The sequence below is a fragment of the Carcharhinus amblyrhynchos genome, chromosome 12 (genome assembly GCF_965287045.1).
Source record: "Carcharhinus amblyrhynchos chromosome 12, sCarAmb.v2.hapA, whole genome shotgun sequence".
NCBI lineage: Eukaryota > Metazoa > Chordata > Chondrichthyes > Carcharhiniformes > Carcharhinidae > Carcharhinus > Carcharhinus amblyrhynchos.
In genome coordinates this window covers 31,162,042-31,183,839 of record NC_137335.1, presented here as the reverse complement: position 1 = coordinate 31,183,839, position 21,798 = coordinate 31,162,042, and the positions used below count along the sequence as shown (strand labels likewise).

General features: G+C 43.5%; 1 protein-coding gene across 3 annotated transcripts in view; it reads right to left on the bottom strand.

The window, feature by feature from the left end:
* tmem181 (transmembrane protein 181) overlaps nucleotides 1-21,798 on the bottom strand; it is a 214,792-nt gene that overhangs the window by 89,650 nt on the left and 103,344 nt on the right. For all 3 annotated transcript variants that reach the window (XM_080200317.1, XM_080200318.1, XM_080200319.1), the window contains 2 exons: nucleotides 20,982-21,112; nucleotides 11,870-11,961 (listed from right to left, as the gene is read on the bottom strand). In XM_080200317.1, the coding sequence (XP_080056443.1) occupies nucleotides 11,870-11,961; nucleotides 20,982-21,112 (223 nt within the window). The remainder of the gene's footprint in view (nucleotides 1-11,869; nucleotides 11,962-20,981; nucleotides 21,113-21,798) is intronic.

The following is a 21,798-nucleotide window of genomic DNA, read 5'->3' as shown; positions in this document are numbered from 1 at the left end:
GTTCTTTATTTTTTGATCGCTTTGCTCTGTAACTCTCCACTGTTGTGAAGCAGCAGTGCTAACCACTGTGCTACCGTGCTGCCCAGATATTGGCTACGCCCCTCATTATTTTATAGACCACTATAAGATCCCCCTCAGCCTCCTACGCTCCAGAGAAAAAAGTCCCAGTCTATCCAGCCTCTTCTCATAAATCAAACCAACAAGTCCCGGTAGCATCCTAGCAAACCTTTTCTGCACTCTTTCTAGTCTAATAATGCCCTTTCTATAATAGGGTGACCAGAACTGTACGCAGTATTCCAACGTCTTGTACAACTTCAGCAAGACATCTCAACTCCTGTATTCAATGTTCTGACCAATGAAACCAAGGATGCTGAATGCCTTCTTCGCCACTCTGTCCACCTGTAACTCCACTTTCAAGGAGCTATGAACATGTACCCCATGATCTCTTTGTTCTGTAACTCTCCCAATGCCCTACCACTAACTGAGTAAGTCCTGCCCTGGTTCAATCTACCAAAATGCATCACCTCGCATTTATCTAAATGAAATGTGTAGGTTAGGTGGATTAACCATGGTAAATGCATGGGGATACAGGAATAGAGTTGGAGGGGGGTTGCACAGGATTAACAATGGTAAATGCACGGGGACATGGGAATAGAGTTGGGGGGGGGGTGCGCATAGGTAAAATGCAATGTCGGAAAGTCGGTGCAGACTCGATGGCCCAGATAGTCTCCTTCTGTACTTTAGGGATTCTATGGATATTACCCCTCCCTCAGAAAAAAGAGAATTAGGTAAATCACAAGTTGCAAAAATGTGACGTACAATGCAAACATAGACATGTTCTCTATCGTAATGTTGCTCATGATGTGCATCAACAATGCCTAGAAACATATTACCCATGAAAGCCCCTGCAAAGTCCACATGAAGTCAAGACCACAGATGATCAGGCCACTCCCACAAATGCAGAGGTGTTGGCAGCAGAATCTTTTAGTTAGTCCAACACTCAGAACAGGATTTCACTCTGTTTGTCAAATCATGATCCATATTAGGCAACTAAACATATAACCTAGCTAACTTTTTATTTCGGGAGACACTTGGGTGAGCTGCATGAATTTCATCCAAAACTTGTGAATGACCAGGGGCTGGATGACCACTCCAGGCTCTCGAAAGTTACAAACATCTTGCACACTCAGCTCATCTTTCCACTTTATATATGGTCTCAATTCATCATCCCCTATAACCGTAGGCTATGCCTGCATAAAGAATCTCTTCACCTGGGATACAGCAGTGTGCTAGTCTGTCCACTGCCTTTCTGTTTAGCATTCACTAGAGAATGCAAAAGTTTCTCATAAAGTTGTCTCGAAGAAAAAATATCTTGGTTGGCAAGTTTGGTAAAGGAAGATGACTTAACATGTCTGCATTTGCATTGTCTTTCTCTGCCCAACACACTATGTTATACTGGTAGGTTTACAATGTGAGAACCAGTGATGTATCCTCACTGAGACCATGGGAGGAATGCACTTAGATTCATTGAAAAAAATGTGGTTGTACATCAGTAAATGAACGGCCATAAAGTTAATGATGAAACCTTGTCTAACCGTGAATATTCCTTCTCAGCCATTGTCAGCTTATGTGGTGCAAAACCAATGGGTTTTTCTAATCTGTCCTTCATCACATGAAAAAGAGTACTGCCCAAGTGCTATACGGTGAGGCATCATATTAGAGAATGAGTTCTCTCTCTTGATCAAAATGAAACAGCAGATTAGCTGATTGTAGCAGCGCTTTCACATACCTGAAAGCTTTCCATTGTGCTGGCCCCCACTTCGATTTTGTTTCTTTATGAAGTAGTAGATACAGTGGCACCAATACTGTTGAAAAGTCTGACAAAAACTTCCTGTAGTATTTTATCATGCCCAGAAATGATCTAAGCTCAAACAAACTTCTGGGGTTTGGAGCTTCTTTTATTGAGTTTTTTGAAGAGGTGACAAAGAAAATTGATGAGGAAAGGGCTGTGGATGTATTTTATATGGACTTTAGTAAGGTGTTTGATAAGGTCCCTCATGGCAGACTGGCACAAAACCTAAAATTACATGGGATTTGGGATGGACTGGCCAAATGGACACAGAACTTCCTTGGTTATAAAAGACAGAGTTAATTGTAGCAGATATAAATCATCTGAAGAAAAATGTGGGTGATCTGATTAGCAAGTTTGTGGATGACATGAAGATCGCTGGAATTGCTGATGGTGCCAAGGATTGTCAGATGATTCAACAGGATATAGATAGATTGGAGACTTGGACACAGAAATGGCAGATGGCATTTAATCCGGACATGGATGCATTTTGGAGGATCCAGTTTAGGTATGAAATACACTGCAAATGGCAGAATCCTTAGGAACATTAACATACAGAGGAATCTGGGTGTGAAGGTCCACAGTTCTCTCTACGTGGCAACACAGGTGGCCAAAGAGATTAAGAAGGCATATGGTATGCTTGCCTTCATCAGCCTGGCACTGAGAACAGGAGTTGGGAAATCATGTTACAACTATATAAAACCTTGGTTAGGCCACATTTGGAGTATTGCATGCAGTTCTGGTCACCACATTATCAGATGGACGTGGAAGCTTTGGAGAGAGTGAAATGGAGGTTCATCAGGGTGCTCCCTGGTCTTGACAGTGTTGGCTCTGAGTAGGGGTTGAATGAACTAGGATTGTTTTCACTTTTGTAGACTACCTGATGAAAGTCTATAAAATTATGAGAGGCATAGACAGGGTGGATAGTCAGAGGCTTTTTCCAAGGATGAAAGTGTCAATTACAAGGAGGCACAGATTCAAGGTGAGAGGGAGAAAGTTTAAGGCACATGCCCAGGGGAAGTTTTTCACGCAGAGTGGTGAGTGCCTGGAACATACTGCCAGAGGTGGTGATGGAAACAGGCACATTTAAGAGGCAACTAAGATGGGTATGTAATTAGGGAGGGAATAGAAGGATATGGTCCAAGTAAGGACAGAAGAGTTTTTCCTAGTTTATAAAGAGAACAAAGAAAATCACAGCACAGGAACAGGCCCTTTGGCCCTCCAAACCTGTACCAACAATGCTGCCCGACTTAACTCAAACACCCTATCCTTCCAGGGCCCTTCATCCCCATCCTATTCAAGTATTTGTCAAGATGCCCTTTAGAGTCACTATTGTATCTGCTTCCTCCCCTGGCAGCAAGTTCCAAGCACCCAGCACTCTCTGTGCAAAAAACTTGCCTCGTACTTCTCCTTTATATATTGCCCCTCGCGCTTTAAACCTGTGCCCCATAGTAATTGACTCTTTAGTTAGGGCATCATGATCAGCACAGGCTTGGAGGGCTGAAGGGCCTGTTCCTGTGCTGATCTTTGTACTTCTGATTTAGTCTTCCCCCAGGGACAAACCCTGTACTGTGACTTTGTGACCCAAATATTCCACATTCTGTTCCTTCTACATTTCAGGCACAGCAGCGTCTCTCAAACACTTCGAATCATAGAAGAATAATCACAGAATCCCTACAGTGCAGAAGGAGGCCATTTGGCCCATTGAGCCTGCACTGACAACAGTCCTACACAGGCCCTATCCCCATAATTAAACGTATTTACGCTGCCAGTCCCCCTGACACAAGTTTTGAAAACATTTTGCCTCCTGCAAGGATTGAAACAGATTTTCCACTCACAGCAACAGGTAAGCATCCATCTTGGAGGCCCAATTAATGATAAGTTTGAAATCTACACATATGTGCACAATACGATTACTTTTAAGAACAGGAATGGTTGGAGCTGTACAACAAGAATTGAATGAAGTCAATGATTCCAAGTCTCTTCAATTTCATAAGAACATAAGAAATAGGAGCAGGAGTAGGCCGTCTAGCCCTTCGAGCCTGCCCCGCCATTCAATAAGATCATGGCTGATCTGTCGTGGCTCAGTTCCACTTTCCCGCCCTCTCCCCATAACCCTTAATCCCCTCTCTTATCAAGAACCCATCAACCCGCTTCTTAAAAATATTTAGCGAGGCAGCCTCCACCACTTCAATGGGCAGAGAATTCCAGAGATTCACCACCCTTTGAGTGGTGAATCAACTCCGTTCTAAACCGCCTCCCCTTTATCTTGAGGCTGTGCCCCCTAGTCCTACTGTCTTTTTTCAGCGGGAAGAGTCTCTCCACCTCTATCCTATTCATCCCATTCATCATCTTATACGTCTCAACGAGATCTCCCCTCATTCTTCTAAACTCTAACGAGTACAAGCCTAGTTTATTCTGCCGCTTTGCCTTTCACATCATAGGGTGCTGTCCTGGGATTGAAAAAGCCTGAAAATCTACAAGCGACTTAACTGTAGTGGCAAACAATATACCCAGTACATCTTTGAAAATCTCAGAATATTTCTGAATGACATTCTGGATGTGCATTATCTCACTCAAGTTAAATGGAATTTTACGAAGCCAGTCACTCCTGAAGTAGGGCAAATCATAAAGATGGGTACCTGACACATAAAATGGCTGCCTGGCAGATAAAAAGGTTACCTGGGAGAGAGACATTAAGGAGGCACTGACTTTTAGCGCAGACAGCTACTTGAAATTAAAACATGCAGGAATCAGATACTCTTGGAAGCCAGTAAAGAGCCTGAGGCATTTTAAAGATAAGGATAGGCCTAGGACAATAAGGACTGATGAAGAGATTAGCCATAAATGGGAATGAGAATACATGAATGCAGGAAAACCAATTATTCTATGTACAGACCAAAACAAAGTCATTGACAATCACTGAAGGAGGAATGTAATCATTCTATGAAACAATGCGATGTTAAAAGCCAATGTCTGTATATGTCTAGCTGTAATGATGTGTTAAACTATCGATCCTGCTCTATTATAACGATGTGTTAAATGGCTAATGTCTAGACTATTCTTTGTCTGAAAAGTATAAAAATGAACCACTCCTATTGTATTATTGAGAAGGTAGTTGCCAAGTACTGCGGAGCACCAGTGCTTTCTCCCCGAAGCTTCATGTCCGAAATAAAGCCGTACTTTTGAACCTCCAGTCTGACTCTGGTGGTAATTTCCCACAACAATTGGCGTAGTCGGCTAGGATCCTATTACTGGTAAGTTTTGATCGATTGGCCGCGATCGGAAAGCTGGGATAGAGATCACTGAATCTGTGGGAGTCAGACAAGGTCAAGAATACAGTTTGAAAAGGGTTAAACTTAAGGGGTATTTGTAATAATAAGTATTGTTGTATACGGTATAGTGATAAGTGCTAACTTCTCATAGTGACAATTTCCCACAACATTCCCTAGTAGACTAGGCCCTTTCTCTTTCATGATCAAGAGCCATGCTTTTGTTTCTAGGATGTTGTATGTAATGTCTGCTTCTAATGCCCCAAGCTATAACAGAGCCTCTCTGGTGTACATTCGGAGTTGGATCTCCGCCTAAGTAAAAGCTAGAGCCTGCTTATAACACTAAGTCTTCCTACAAGTCTCCTCACTAATTACAGATGAAGAGGCTCCTGTGTCCACCTCCATCTGATTTGTTTTCCAACAACCTCCACTGCAGCTCCCGCATCCTCAATCACATAAAATGTATTGTCTGCATTACCCTGTCTGCATTGGGCTTTCCAGGTGATGTGTAGCTGACTGAGGCTTTTTCAAATTTGAACTTCCCTGCTCAGCCTTTGACTTGTTCTTTGCACTGCTGCATTTCTCAGATGAATGATCTTTTTTGTTGCACCAGTAACAAACAACATCCATAAATTTGCAATGATTTGCATAGTGTGTCCCTCCAAGCCTGTAACATTCTATTGCCTTCACCCTTTTGCTTGCAGCCTCTTTCTTGACTTAGTGCACTGCACCCGCCTGCACACTGTCATTGGCGTTTTAAATATCTTTTGCATTGCTGACAGTCATTTCCATGTCCTGAGAAATTTCTAGAGCCTTCTTGAAAGTCAATGCGGTTTCTCCCAACAAACAATGCCGAATGCTATCCTCATTAATGCAACAGACTAGTCAGTCCCAGAGCATATCCTACAACAGTATTCCAAACTCACAATGATCAGAGATCTGGCATAGTTCATCAAAGTTAGCTGCAGACTGTCCTGTCTTCCAAAAATGACTGTGTGATTTGAACCACTGGACAATCACTTAGCACTTAGAATTGTGGTGTTTCTGAATGAGTGCAACTAAATCCATAAATGAAATGACCCTCCCCTGGTTTCCATGGTGTTGCGAAATGCTTCACTAGCTTGTAAGTCTCAGGAGAAATCAGGGCTCTTTAGCCTCATCAGTAATTCCATTTGCCAAGAAAAAGTGTTCCAACCTTTCCACATATTCAGTAGTCCCCATTCTCTTCCACAAAACTGACTGATAGCCCCAAACATAGCAATGGAACTTCTTCACTCAAAGGGTGGTGAATCTCTGGAATTCTCTGCCCGTTGAAGTGGTGGAGGCTGCCTCGCTAAATATTTTTAAGACGCGGGTTGATGGGTTTTTGATAAGAGAGGGGATTAAGGGTTATGGGGAGAGGGCGGGAAGTGGAACTGAGCAGCGACAGATCAGCCATGATCTTATTGAATGGCGGGGCAGGCTCGAAGGGCTAGATGGCCTACTCCTGCTCCTATTTCTTATGTTCTAATGGTGCAGCTAACCTGTTTTTCATCAGTAAATCCATAAGCCCACTGATCAGAGCCCTTGACTGCTACTTACATTGCAAACTAGCTAGTCACTGTGCAGATCTTTGTAGTGCCTCAAATTGTTATTTTCCTTCTTTTTTGTTGTTTTCTCCTCATCAAAAAGGCATGGTAACTTGAATAGCTGAACATGCTGTGATATTCCTATTTCTTTACTTACAGAAACATCAAAATGCTGCACAGCATGAAGTCAGAACTGGAGGCAACTAGTTACACAGGTCCCTCGTGATAAGACTAGACCCATGAAAGCCCATGCTACTGATGTCATCACTCGCACATGCTCATACTTGCTAAAGACATCAGTATGTACATTCAAATATAATACTCTGTAACATAGGCTTATGGATATCGTGGCTTGTTACACAGTTGTTGATATCAAGCAAAAAAGTTTCACCAATTATCACCTTGGCTGATTTTCATCACATCAGATAATAATTTGGGCCATGGTGTTGAACATCATTGGTGCGGCTCAGGAGTCCTACTTTGGCATGGCAGTCTCTGCTGCATTTGCTGCAGAGGAAGACAGTGAGCTGAGAAGGTTCAGAATTCTCCTGTCTCTTTTTTCCAGGCCCTCATCTCAACCAGCTGAGCTTTGCATTTCTGTTAAGCTCTTCCAGCACCTTCTCCATACACTCAACTTTTAAAGGTTATGGTCATTACTAACAGTCTTGTGGCTGTCAGCATCAATGTCTACCAACTTCATAGCTCACCAGCAGACATACTTGTAGTGGAGATATGGATGCCAAGCAAGTCAGATACCAGTGACTAGCTGATAGTGTAGATGATCTTTGGGCGCACGGCTGTCATCCACCTGGTGAATTTGGCCAAGCCAGCGACATTTGTTGATGTGTTAATGGAATTAGCATGCTCCAGGATCTCTGAGGTGGTGACCCTGCCCTACCAAGAGATGCTGTGCATACTTCAGAGACAGTGAAGTACAAACCATTCAGCCTTTTCTCCTGCCTAGGGGTTTCCTGACTATAGGGGAATGCACTGAGGATGCAGGTTTGGTTGACTTTCAGTTTTGTGCTCTGAAGTCAGGTTTCTGTAAGAGAAATGCCACAACAAAGGAGAATACTACATATTCTCTGGTCTCACCAAAGGCATTTGACCAAACGAGCAGTGACATTTTATTTAAGTGCTTGAGAAAATCAGCTTCCCTCTGAAGCTACTTAGTGTGATCCTCTTCACATGACAAACTGATGGACAAGGTTAGCAATCACATGGCAACATGAGAGACCCCTAATATTTCTAGTAGGGTTGTGTTCAGGTTCCAACACTCCTTTGCATATTCTTCTCTTTGCTGTTGTCATACATCTTCAGCTCATCAACACAGCATGCCTACTTACATAACAGAAGTGATGGAATATTGCTCAGATTTGCCGCACAAAAGGTTGTTACAGGAGGTTAGGGGGCATGGAGTTGGGGGTAGGGTGTTAGCGTGGATAGGGGATTGGCTGTCAAACAGGAGGCAGAGAGTGGGGGTCAATGGGTGCTATTCGGATTGGCGGTTGGTGACTAGTGGAGTGCCCCAGGGGTCGGTGCTGGGGCCTCAGCTATTTACCATTTATATAGATGATCTGGAGGAGGGAACCGAGTGTATGGTGTCGAAATTTGCTGATGACACCAAGATTGGTGGAACAGCAAATTGTGCGGAGGGTGTGGAAAGTCTGCAGAGGGATCTAGATAGGCTGGGCGAATGGGCCAGGAACTGGCAAATGGAATTTAAATGTTGGCAAGTGTGAAGTTGTCCACTTTAGAACATAGAACATAATAGCGCAGAACAGGCCCTTCGGCCCACGATGTTGCGCCGGCCAGTTAAAAAACAATGACCCTCTAACCTAAACCAATCCCTTTTCATCCATAAACCTATCCATGGATCTCTTAAACGCCCCCAAACTAGGCGCATTTACAACTGCAGCAGGCAGGGCATTCCAATCCCTCACCACCCTCTGGGTAAAGAACTTACCCCTGACATCCGTCCTATAACTACCCCCCCTTAATTTAAAGCCATGCCCCCTCGTGCTAGCTTTCTCCAACCGAGGAAAAAGGCTATCACTATCCAGCCTATCTAAACCTCTAATCATCTTATATGTTTCAATAAGATCCCCTCTTAGCCGCCTTCTTCCCAACGAAAACAACCCCAAATCCCTCAGTCTCTCCTCATAGGACCTCCCCTCCATACCAGGCAACATCCTGGTAAACCTCCTCTGCACCCTCTCCAAAGCCTCCACATCCTTCCTATAATGTGGGGACCAGAACTGCACACAATACTCCAAGTGCAGCCGTACCAGAATTGTGTACAGTTGCAACACGACGCTGCGACTCCTAAATTCAATCCCCCTACCAATAAACGCCAAGACACCGTACGCCTTCTTAACAACCTTATCTACTTGATTCCCTACTTTCAGGGATCTATGTACACATACACCTAGATCCCTCTGTTCATCCACACTATTCAGAGTCCTCCCATTAGCCCTATACTCAACACATCTGTTATTCCTACCAAAGTGAATTACCTCACACTTCTCCACATTAAACTCCATCCGCCACCTCTCGGCCCAGCTCTGCAACCTGTCTAAGTCACCCTGCAAACTACGACACCCTTCCTCACAATCTACCACACCTCCGACTTTGATGTCATCAGCAAATTTCCTAATCCACCCAACTATACCCTCATCCATATCATTAATAAAAATTACAAACAGCAGTGGCCCCAAAACAGATCCCTGAGGCACACCACTCGTAACTGAACTCCATGACGAATATTTACCATCAACCACCACCCTGTCTCCTATCTGCTAGCTAATTCCTGATACAATTTCCTAGATTACCCTCAATCCCATACATCTGCATTTTCTGCAGAAGCCTACCATGGTGAACCTTATCAAACGCCTTACTAAAATCCATATATACCACGTCAACTGCCTTTCCCCCATCCACCTCTTTGGTCACTTTCTCAAAAAGCAAATTATTACCAAAAAGCAAATAATTACCATTATTCCTACTTTGGTAGGAATAATGGTAGGAAGGACTATTACTTACGGGGCAAAAAACTGCAGCATGCTACGGTGCAGAGGGACCTCGGGGTCCTTGTGCATGAGTCGCAAAAACCCAGCCTGCAGGTGCAGCAGGTGATCAGGAAGGCGATTGGGATGCCAGCCTTCATAGCGAGGGGGATTGAATATAAAAGTAGGGAGGTCTTGCTGCAACTGTACAGGGCACTGGTGAGGCCGCAGCTGGAGTACTGTGTGCAGTTTTGGTTGCCGCACTTACGCAAGGATATTTTGGCCTTGGAGGGAGTGCAGAGGAGGTTTACTAGGCTGATACCAGAGTTGAGGGGGTTGAACTATGAGGAGAGGCTGAATAAACTAGGCTTGTACTCGTTAGAGTTTAGAAGAATGAGGGAAGATCCCATTGAGACATATAAGATGATGAATGGGATGGGTAGGGTAGAGGTGAAGAGGCTCTTCCCGCTCAGAAAGGACAGTAGGACTAGAGGGCACAGCCTCAAGATAAGTGGGGGGGCAGTTTAGAATGGAGTTGAGGAGCAACTTCTTCACTCAAAGGGTGGTGAATCTCTGGAATTCTCTGCCCGTTGAAGTGGTGGAGGCTGCCTCGCTAAATATATTTAAGACGCGGGTAGATAGGTTTTTGATAGGCAAGGGGATTAAGGGTTATGGGGAGAAGGCGGGAAAGTGGAACTGAGCCACGACAGATCAGCCATGATCTTATTGAATGGCGGGGCAGGCTCAAAGGGCTAGATGGCCTACTCCTGCTCCTATTTCTTATGTTCTTATGTTCTTATTTGGCCACCTGAAATTCAAGATAAAAGTGCACTGCCCTTGTTACAAGAATTGATGCCAATTAAAACTGATGATGCCACGTTAGCATTCTATACTGAGGAACACCTTCAATTACAAATGGATAGACTATTTCATGCCTGTAAATAGTTTGGTTTGATAAAATGCATTAGAAAGTAAAATGTCATGGTCCAGTACCACCATCTTTCAGCACAGACAATCTGATGCTCAAGGGTGCTGATACCTTCAAATATCTACGCTGTTGATGATTTATATAAATGATTTAGGCTTAAATATAGGAGGATTGATCAGTATGATATTAAAATTGGTAGGGTGACAAATAGTGAGGAGGATAGTCTTAGATTACAGGAGGATATAGATGGGCTGGTCAGATGGGCTGATCCGTGGCAAATGGAATTCAATCCGGATAACTGTGAGGAGATGCACTTGGGCAGGACAAACAAGATAAATCAATATATGATGAACGGCAGGACCTTGGATATACGAAGAATCAGAACGACCTGGGCATGCCTGTATTTTGGTCCCTTAAGCTAGCAGGACATGTGGATAAAGTGGTTAAGAAGACCTATGGTATACTTGCCCTTATTAGTTAAGGTATAGCATTTATGAGCAGGGAGGTTATGCTGAAACTATATAAAACATTGGATAGACTGGATAGACCACAGCTAGAGTATTGTGTGCGGTGCTGGATTCCAAGGGATGTGATGGCAATGGAAAGGGTGCAGAAGAGATTTACAAGAATTTACTGGGCTGGAGAGTTTTAGCTACGAAGAGAGATTGGATAGACTGGGGTTGTTTTCCTTGGAGCAAGGAGACTGAGGGGAGCATGATTGAGATGTACAAAATTATCAGGGGCAAGATATGGGTAAACAGGAAGAAACTTCTCCCGTTGGTGGAGGGATCAATGACCAGGGTATTTAAGGTAAGATTTAGAGGGAATATAAGAAATATCTTTTTCACCCATAAGATGGTGGGAGTTTGGAACTCATTGCTTTAAGAACGGTGGAGGCAAGAACCCTCATAACATTTATGAAGTAATTAGATGTGCAATTGCGATGCCAAGGCATGCAAGGCTATGGAGTAAGTGAAGGAAAATGGAATTACAATAGTTAAATGGTTTGTCTTTGACCTGTGCAGTCAAAATGGACCAAAGGGCCTTTTTCTTTGCTGTAGACCTCCATGACTGTGATATGACTATAATTACCAGCAATCCATCACCTCATGCTGAAAATATCACAAAAGCTATTACGTTCAAGCTGGGTAACAGAGCGTGGAACTAGAATCATATAAAATGTTAATCTGCAAATTAATTTCAACAGTTTTCAGTTAAACAGTCTAAGTAAAATTGCTGCTACTTACGTCTGCCAAATTCCCAGTGTCACTGCAGCCAACCAAAGGAGGCCAACAATAAACAGTTTGGGCAAATAGAAAGTCATAAATTTCTTTTCTCCCTGAATGGGAAATAAAAATATACACAGTTGATTAGACTTGAACAAATACATAACATCAAGTGCTAGTCAGAAAGCCATTAACCTGAGTTATTTCTGGATTGTTTTGCTGCCTTCCAACCCTGTCATCATTTTCCTACACTTCAACTGACTCCCTCCTATGATAACTCTTCTGTCAGAGCATCCTCTGAGACACTACCCTCAAACAGCTTCTAAATTTCGCTCACTGTACTGGTTTCGGAATTAGTACAACAATTCATTGATGCTCCAAACTGATTCCACCCTACCTAAATCACCATTCTTCTTCCTTGGGCCTTTAACTCTGAGCCCCTTCCTATTATGTCCACCGTGGCACAGTGATTAACACAGCACCAGGGACCCAGGTACAATTCTGGCCTCAGATGACTGTGTGGAGTTTGCACATTCTCCCCATGTCTACATGGGTTTCCTCTTGGTGCTCCGGTTTCCTCCCACACTCAAAAGGTGTGCAGGTTAGGTTGGTTGGCCGTGCTAAATTGACCCATAGTGTCAGGGGGATTAGCAGAGTAAACATAAGGGGTTAAGGGCCTGGGTGGAATTGTGATTGGTGCAGATTCGGTGGGCCAAAGGCGTCCTTCTGCATTAGATTCTATGATTCTATTTCCTGTTTACCATTATGCAGTTATGAACTAATTTTTAATGAGATCCATTTAACTAAAACTTTCCAAATACCCTTGCACACACATTGGCTTTGTCGCTTTGGACCTGAGCTCATTAAACAATTTCTACTTTCTCTCTTTCTTTTTAACATTTTTCTATAGAATCCCTACAATGCAGAAGGAGCCCACTCAGCCCATCTGCACTGACTCACTGAAGGAGCATCTTATCCAGGCCCAACCCCTGTCCCATTCCTATAACCCAACACATGGCTAATATATCTAATCTACACATCTGTGGACACTAAGGCCAACTTAGCATGGCCAATTCACCTAACCTGCAGATTTTTTAACTGTGGGAGGAAACCGGAGCACCTGAAGGAAACTGACACAGACAAGAGGTGAACAGGTGGCACAGTGGAAAACAAAACTGCTCCAGGGACCCAAATTCAATTCTGGCCTTGATGATTGTTAGAAATTTTCTGATTTCTGACTAGAGTTTACATGTTCTCCCCGTGATTGCATGGGTATCCTCCAGATGCTCTGGTTTGCTTCCATAGTCCAAAGATGTGCAGGTTAAAGTGGATAAGCCACGCTAAATTGCCTCTTAGTGTTCCAAGGTGTGTAGGTTAGATGGATTAGGCATGGGAAATGTGTAGTGTTATGTGGGTAAGGCAGGTAAGAGGGTCTGCATAAAATATTCTGACAGAGAGTCAGTACAGACCCAAAGGGCTGAATGGTTTCTTCTGCAGTGTGGGGATTCTATGAACATGCAAACTCCACACAGACAGTCAGCTAAGACCAGAATCAAACCGTGGTTCCTGGCACTGTGAGGCAGCAGTGGTCACCTCTGTACTCACTTTAGATGTATCCCTCTTAGATTTTCTATTATCACGTCTCTTTTCAGTTTTGTACTCAGGTACTCGGCCTTCCCAACTGTCTTCCCCAACCCTCCAATACTCCTCCACCTTCCTGTTCTCATGCTATCAAACTAGGCTTGACTCCCTATCAGAGAAGCCTACAGTTTCTGTCTATGCCTTTATTGGCCTCCTCCCACACGCTCCTTGAGGTGCTGGAAAATTAAACAACTCACTGGAGTAGGACGTTCCACAAATATTCCTTCTCTCAATGTTGGGCAGGACATCATTGCAAAACATAAGGCTGTTATTTGCAACAATCCGCAACCAGAAGTGTCAAATGGATGATCTACCTTGTCCTCATTGGAGGTCATCAGCATCACAGATCTCCAGCCAATTCGATTCACTCCGCATGATATCAAGAAATGGTTGAAGGCACTATGTACTGCATAGGCTATGGGCCTGGATAACATTTCAGCATGAACATGATTGAGCTTGATCATGAACTTGATCGAGTTTTTTTGAGGAATTGACGAAGATGATTGATGAAGGTAGGGCAGTGGATGTTGTCTACATGGATTTCAGCAAGGCCTTTGACAAGGTCCCTCATGGCAGACTGGTGCAGGTGAGGTTGCATGGGATCAGTGGTGAGCTGGCAAGGTGGATACAAAACTGACTCGGTCAAAGAAGACAGAGGGTAGCAGTGGAAGGGTGCATTTCTGAATGGAGGGCTGTGACAAGTGGTGTTCACTGTAAGAAGTCTCACAACACCAGGTTAAAGTCCAACCAGTTTATTTGATAGTAATCCCACAAGCTTTCGGAAACGGTGTTCCTTCGTCAGGTGTGTGGAGGAACACCATTTCCAAAAGCTTGTGGGATTACTACCAAATGAACTGGTTGGACTTTAACCTGGTGTTGTGAGACTTCTTACTGTGCTGACCCCAGCCCAACGCCAGCATCTCTACATCACAACTACAAGTGGTGTTCCTCACGGATTAATGCTGGGATCTTTGCTGTTTGTAAAATATATAAATGACTTGGAGGAAAATGTAACTGGGTTGATTAGTAAATTTGCGGACGACACAAAGGTTGGTGGATTTGCGGATAGCAATGAGGACCATCACAGGATACAGCAGGATATAAATCAGTTGAAGACTTGGGCGGAGAAATGGCAGATGGAGTTTCATCCGGACAAATGTGAGGTAATGCATTTTGGAAGGTCTAATACAGATAGGAAATATACAGTAAATGGCAGAACCCTTAGGAGTATTGATAGGCAAAGGGATCTGGGTGTACAGGAACACGGGTCATTGAAAGTGGCAATGCAGGTGGAGAAGAAGGCATACGGCATGCTTGCCTTCATCGGCCAGGGCACTGAGTTTAAAAACTGGTTGCTTCATGTTGATGTTTTATAGAACCTTAGCAAGGCTGCACTTGGAATTGTTGAATTCTGGTCGCCACACTACCAGAAGGATGTGAAATCTTTGGAGAGGGTACAGAAAAGATTTACCAGGATGTATGGAGGTATGGAGGGCATTAGCTGTGAGGAGAGGTTGGAGAAACTTGGTTTATTCTCATTGGAGCGACGGAGGTTGAGGGGAGACCTGATAGAAGTCTACAAGATTATGAGAGGCATGGATAGAGTGGATAGTCAGAAGCTTTTCTCTGGGGTGGAAGAGTCAATCACTAGGGGGCATAGGTTTAAGGTGCAAACGACAAGTTTTAAAAGAGATGTACGAGGCAGATTTTTTACACAGTGGTGGGTGCCTGGAACTCGCTGCCGGAGGAAGTAGTGGAAGCAGATACAGTAGTGACTTTTAAGGGGCATCTCGAAAAGTACATGAATGAGATGGGAATAGAAGGATATGGTCCCTGAAAGCGTAGGGGGTTTTAGTTAAGTCAGGCAGTATGGTTGGTGTAGGCTTGGAGAGTCAAAAGGCCTGTTACTGTGCTGTAATTTTCTTTATTCTTTATTCATTAGTACTGAAAACCTGTGCTCCAGGACTTACCACGCCTCTGGCCAAGCTGTTTCAGTACAGCTACAACACTGGCATCTACCCAGCAATGTGGAAAATTGCCCAGGCCTGACCTGTGCACAAAAACTAGGACAAATCCAATCAGGCAAATTAACAACCCATGAGCTTACTCTTGATCATGGGATGGAATGGGGCATCAACAGTGCTATCAAGTGGTGTTTGCTTAGCAATAACTAGCTCACGGATACTCAGTTTGGGTTTCGCCAGGGCCATTCAACTCCTGAGCTCATTACAGCTTGTTTCAAATATAGACAAAAGAGCTGAACTCCAGAGATGAGGCCATTGATATCCAGGTAGCATTTGACTGAGTGTGGCATCAAGGAGCTCTAGCAAAACTGGAGTCAGTGGAAATCCAAGAGAAAAATCTCTGCTGGTTGGAGTTATACCTAGCGTAAAAAAGATGGTTGTTGTGGTTGAAGTCAGTCATCTCAGCTCCAGGAATTCCTCAGTGTAGTGTCCTAGACCCAACTATTTTCAGCTGCTTCACCAATGACATTGCTTCCATCATAAGATCAGAAGTGGGGATGTCTGCTGATCATTGTACAATGTTCAACACCATTCACAACTCCTCAGACACTGAATTAGACCATGTCAAAAAGCAGTAACACCTGGGCAATATCCAGGCTTGGGCTGATGTTGTAAGTAACATGCACATCACCCAAATGCCAGACAGTGACCATCTCCAACAAGAGAGAATCAAACCATTGCCCCATGACATTCTATGGCATTACCGTTGCTGAATCATTGTGATCAATATCTTAGCAGTTGCCACTGACCAAAAACTGAACTGGACTAGCCATATAAATACTGTGGCTACCAGGGCGAGGGCGGTTAGGGTTAGGGTTAAGGTTGCATGCAACTCACCTCCTGACTCCCAAAGCTTGTCAGGAGTGTGATGGAATACTTTCCACTTGCCTGCATGATTGCAGCTCCAACAATACTTAAGAAGCTTGGCACCATCCAGGACAAAGCATGCAATCTGCTTTACAAGCATTCATTTCCTCCACAAAAGACACACAGTGGCAGCAGTGTGTATGATTTGACAAGATGGACCGCAGAAACTCACCAAGACAACATCTCCAAAAACCATGATCACTATCATTTAGAAAGACCAGGGCAACAGAAACATTGAAATACAACCCAGAAGTGCCTCTCCAGGTTATCCACTGTCCTGACTAATATATCACCGTTCTTCACTGTTGCTGGGTAAAAATTTTGGAATTCCCTCCCCAGCAACATTGTGGGTGTACTTGCACCTCAGGGATTGCAGAAGGAGGCAGCTCACCACCAGCTTTTCAAGAGCAGCGAAGTCCAAATCTCATGAATGGGCACTGTCTCCTTATGAGCAGCAACACCACTTGCTCCACCCCACTCTCTTGTCAATCTTCTCACCCATTACACCTTAAGACGCCAATCTACTTTCTACTCAACTCAGCTCTCCCATTGCTGATCCTGCAGACTCTGGCAGATGAGCTCTCAACTCCCTCTGTGCATCTCCCTCCAGAACATCAGTTCACTTGTGAATAGAATTTTTTTTAGAATTTAGAATCCCTACAGCACAGAAGTAGGCCATTCAGCCTATTAAATCTGCACCAACCCTCCAACAGAGCATCTTATCCAGACCCTACCCCCATAACTTCACGTATTTATGCCGCTAATCCCCCTAACCTACACATCTTGGGGCACTAAGTGGCAATTTAGCATGACCATTTAACCTAACCTGCATATCTTTGGATTGTGGAAGGAAACCAGAGCACCCAGAGGGAACCCTCACAGACACGGGGACAACGTGCAAACTCCACACAGGCAGTTACCCAAGGCTAGAATTGAAGTCAGGTCCCTGGCGCTGCAAGGCAGCAGTGCTAACCACTGCGCCACCCTGCTGCCCTAATAATAATACTAATCAGCGATGATCATATTGAATGGTGGTGCAGGCTCGAAAGGCAAAACGGCCTACTCCTGCACCTATTTTCTGTTCCTATAAGCTGTTGTCATTCATGAATCTATTGTGAATGTCTGTATTGACATCATGGCCTTAATAGAAATCTGGCTGAGCATCATCACACCTTTGCATTTAATCAAGTTTTCCCAGTTAGGTAGCTCTCCACTGCAATTCTTTACAAGCCAAGACTAGCAATGGCAGAGTGGCTCTTATCACCAGATAATAAGGTTTTCCTCCTGTGAGCAACTCATTGTGTTCCATTCCTCACACCTCTTTCCAAACCATCATTTGCTACTGCCCTCCGAAGTACGATAAAAATCAAGATACCTTCTTCCCTCAGCCTCTGCACTGAGTGACTTCTTGTCCGTGGTGATTTCAACCTCCACCTAAACCCATCATGCTCTCTTTCCCATGTTTAGTGCCATCTTATCATCCCAAAATCTCTCCCTCTATGTAAATTCCTCAATTCATTTAAACTCCTAGATCTAGCCATTCTCTTGAACTTGACATCTCTTACGGTCTTATTAGTCCCATTGTATCAACTGCAAATAAGGCCATCACTGATCATTTCCTTTGTATCACTCACCGCCCATATCTCTTCCTACACTCTAGCTCGACTATATCTGTCTCTGGAAGAAACTATTACCCAATTCACTAATAATCACACTCTCAAAATCTTACCTAGCCTCTGTGCGCCACAAGATTTTATCAAACTGATGACCACATCCTTAGCTCTCTCTGCTTTTGTATCATAGTCCTAATAAAACAATCATTTCTTACCCTAACCATTCAACATGGTATGGAGCTCATCTGTACTTCCAGCACCCAAGAACGTAGCATTGATTTCCCCCCTTATTTCTCATCCACATACTGCCCTTTAGTGACCTCATTTAAAAACACAGCATTAGCTTTTACATGTATAAAGAACGAAGAACAGTACAGCATAGGAACAGGCCTTTTGACCCTGCAAGTCTGCGCTGATCGTGCTGTCCTATCTAGACCAACCGCCTGTATCCCTCCATTTCCTGTCTGTTCGTACGTCTATCAGGATAAGTCTTAAATGTCGCTAATGTGTCTGCCTCAACCGCCTCACTTAGCAGTGCATTCCAGGCCCCCACCACACTCTGTGTAAAAAAAAACTTCTCCACACACCTCCACTGAACATTTCCCTCCCCTTACGTTAAACTTGTGCCCCCTTGTAATCATCATTTCTGACCTGGGTAAAAGCTTCTAACTGTTCACTCTATTTATACCCCTCATAATTTTATAAACTACTATCAGGTCATCCCTCAGTCTCTGCCTTTCCAGGGATAACAATCGCAGTTTATTCAATCTCCCCTCATAGCTCCATGCCAGGCAACATCCTGGTAAACCTTAGAATCACAGAAAAACTACAGCACCAACAGGCCCTTCGGCCCACAAGTTGCGCCAATTTTATCTCTACCTACTGGGCTTACCTATAACCCTCAATCCTATTAAGTCCCATGTACTCATCCAGAAGTCTTTTAAAAGACCCTAACGAGTTTGCCTCCACCACCACTGACGGCAGCCGATTCCACAAGCCCACCACCCTCTGAGTGAAAAACTTGCCCCTGACATCTCCTCTGTACCTACTCCCCAGCACCTTAAACCTGTGTCCTCTTGTGGCAGCCATTTCATCCCTGGGGAAAGGCCTCTGAGAGTCCACCTGATCAATACCTCTCATCATCTTATACACCTCTATCAGGTCTCCTCTCATCCTTTGTCTCTCTAAGGAGAAAAGATCAAGCTCTCTCAACCTATCCTCATAAGACATGCCACCCAATCCTTGTAAATCTCCTCTGCACCTTTTCTGTACTCTCTCCAAAGCTTCCACATCCTTCTGGTAGTGTCATAACCAGAATTGGACACAGTATTCCAAATGTGACCTAACCAAATTTTATATAACTAACATAATTTGCCAACTTTTATACTCAATGCCCTATTTGATGAAGGCAAGCATGGCATATGCTTTCTTCACCGCCTTTTCTACCTATGCTGCTACTTTTAAGGATCTGTGGATCTGCGGATCTGCGTACCCAGATCTCGCTCTGTGTCTACGCTCCTGATAGTTTTGCCATTAATTTTATAGCTCCCACCTGAATTGGATCCACCAAAATGTATCACCTCGCATTTGTCTGGATTAAATTCCAGTTGCCATTTCTCCGTCCAATTTTCCAGCCTATCTGTAATCCTGCTATATCAGCTGACAATCTTCATCACTATCCACAACTCCAGCCATCTTAGTGTCATCCGCAAACTTGCTAATCAGACCAGCAACATTTTCTTTCAGGTTATTTGTATATATATTATGAACAGCAGAAGTCCCAGCACTGATCCCTGCAGAACACCACAAGTTACAGACCTCCATTCAGAAAATACTCTTCTATCACTACCCTCTGTCTTCTATGGCCAAGCCAGTTTTGAATCACCCCTGATCCCGTGCGATTTAATCATTTGCGCTCGCCTGCCATGGGACACCTTGTCAAATGCTTTACTGAAGTTCATGTAGACACCTTCTTCATCAATCATTTTTGTCACTTCCTCAAAAAACTCAATTAAATTGGTGAGACATGACCTCTCTCGTACAAAACCATGTTGTGTGTCGCTAATAATGTGGGCTGATGATATTTAATAGCTATACCTTACCACAACTTCTCTCAACTCTTTCAGTGTTGCAAAATAATAAGACTGTTTATCAGACAATCAGTGCCTCATGAGATGTTTCTTCCAATTAAATATTGGAAAGTTTGAAAGCAAGGTTTTTGGTTCCCAACCCAAACTTTGTTCCCTACTTACTGACTCCAGCCCAGTCCCTGTCAACAGTCTGAAATTAGATTTGTTTGCAACCTAGGTGCCACATTTGACCTTGAGTGAGTCTTCAATCTTATTTGAATACCATTATTAAGACAGTCTATTTCTATCTGTTGGTGGCCACACCTTTAGTTGCATAGGCCTTAAAGCTCTAATTCCCTCCCTGCACCTCTCAAACTCGTTTGCCTCCTTTAAAATCTATCACTTTCACCTGATGTTTGCTCATCTAACCCTAATATCAATTTTAGTGGCTAGCTGTCATACATTATTATTGCTATTTATAGTAGTTGGGCCCATAAATCAGAGGGGATCTAAAAAACATTTTTTTCACTCAGAGGGTAGTGGGTATCTGGATGGCACTGCCTAGGAAGGTAATAGAGGTCGGAAACCTGACAACTTTTGTAAAGTGTTTGGATGAGCATTTGAAACATCATAACATTCAAGAATATGGGACAAGTCCTGGAAAATGGGATTAGTGCAACCTTAGTGGTAGTCACTGTCAGTGTAGGCTCAACGGGCCGAAGGGCCTTCTCTGTACTGTACAACTCTATGACTATGACTTGGTGGGGAAAAGTGGGCTAGTGAAGTACAGATGTATTGGGACTATTGGGGCCAGAGAAAGATGACTGAGTGGTAGGGAATGGAAGAAAGAGGTGCTTGGGAAGAGAGGTGTTTGCTTGGTAGGCAACAAATTCTGCAAAGCTCCACTGCAATTCTTTACCTGCACACGAAATCCATGGTAAACACAGAGCCAAAACAGCAACAATGCACACAGAAAGACCGCTTGGAATAGGTCGTCAAGCATTCCTGGAAACCAGCTATTTACAAGAAATGAGAGTGGGAAGAATGGATCTAAAAAAAAGGAAACAGTATAAATGCATCAAACACTTTATATAAACACTGCACTTGAACTTTAAAGCACCATGGCAACATATGCTGCCAAATAAAATGGGTACCTAGCTAGTGAATATGTGGTGTTGGGATTCTACTGTTTTCAAGTACATCAAACAGTTCAAGGAGCATTATTCACTGGGATCCCTTTAGATTCCCAATCTCCTGAAAAGACTGGCTGCACAACACATGTAGTATTTTTTGATCTATCTGTAAGAATGTCTGCAGGTAGTAATTCTTGATCTCACATTGAAAGTTGTACCATTTCTGCATTGCGCTTGCAGGCATGATTGCCTAATTTAAATGAGAGCATATGTCAGGTTTATATATTTTTAAAGCAAGGGAGTTAAGAAGATTGCTCAAATTATTTGATGAATGCCAGTGCAATTTAAAGGAAGAAGAATGGTTTAGTGAACACTTAGGGAAGGCCGAGGCAAATAAATAAACTTCTACTGTAAATAATGCCTCACTCTAAAATAAGTTGTCTCTATTATCTCCCTTGGTCAGCTACTGAATTGAACAAGAAGGGTATTTGATCACAATAGTTGTCAAGACATAAAATAGAAAGTAAAGAGAGATTATATTCAAAGAATGAAAAAGAATTTGCCGAAGATAAAATGGCTAACATAAACCAAGTGAAAAAGTTG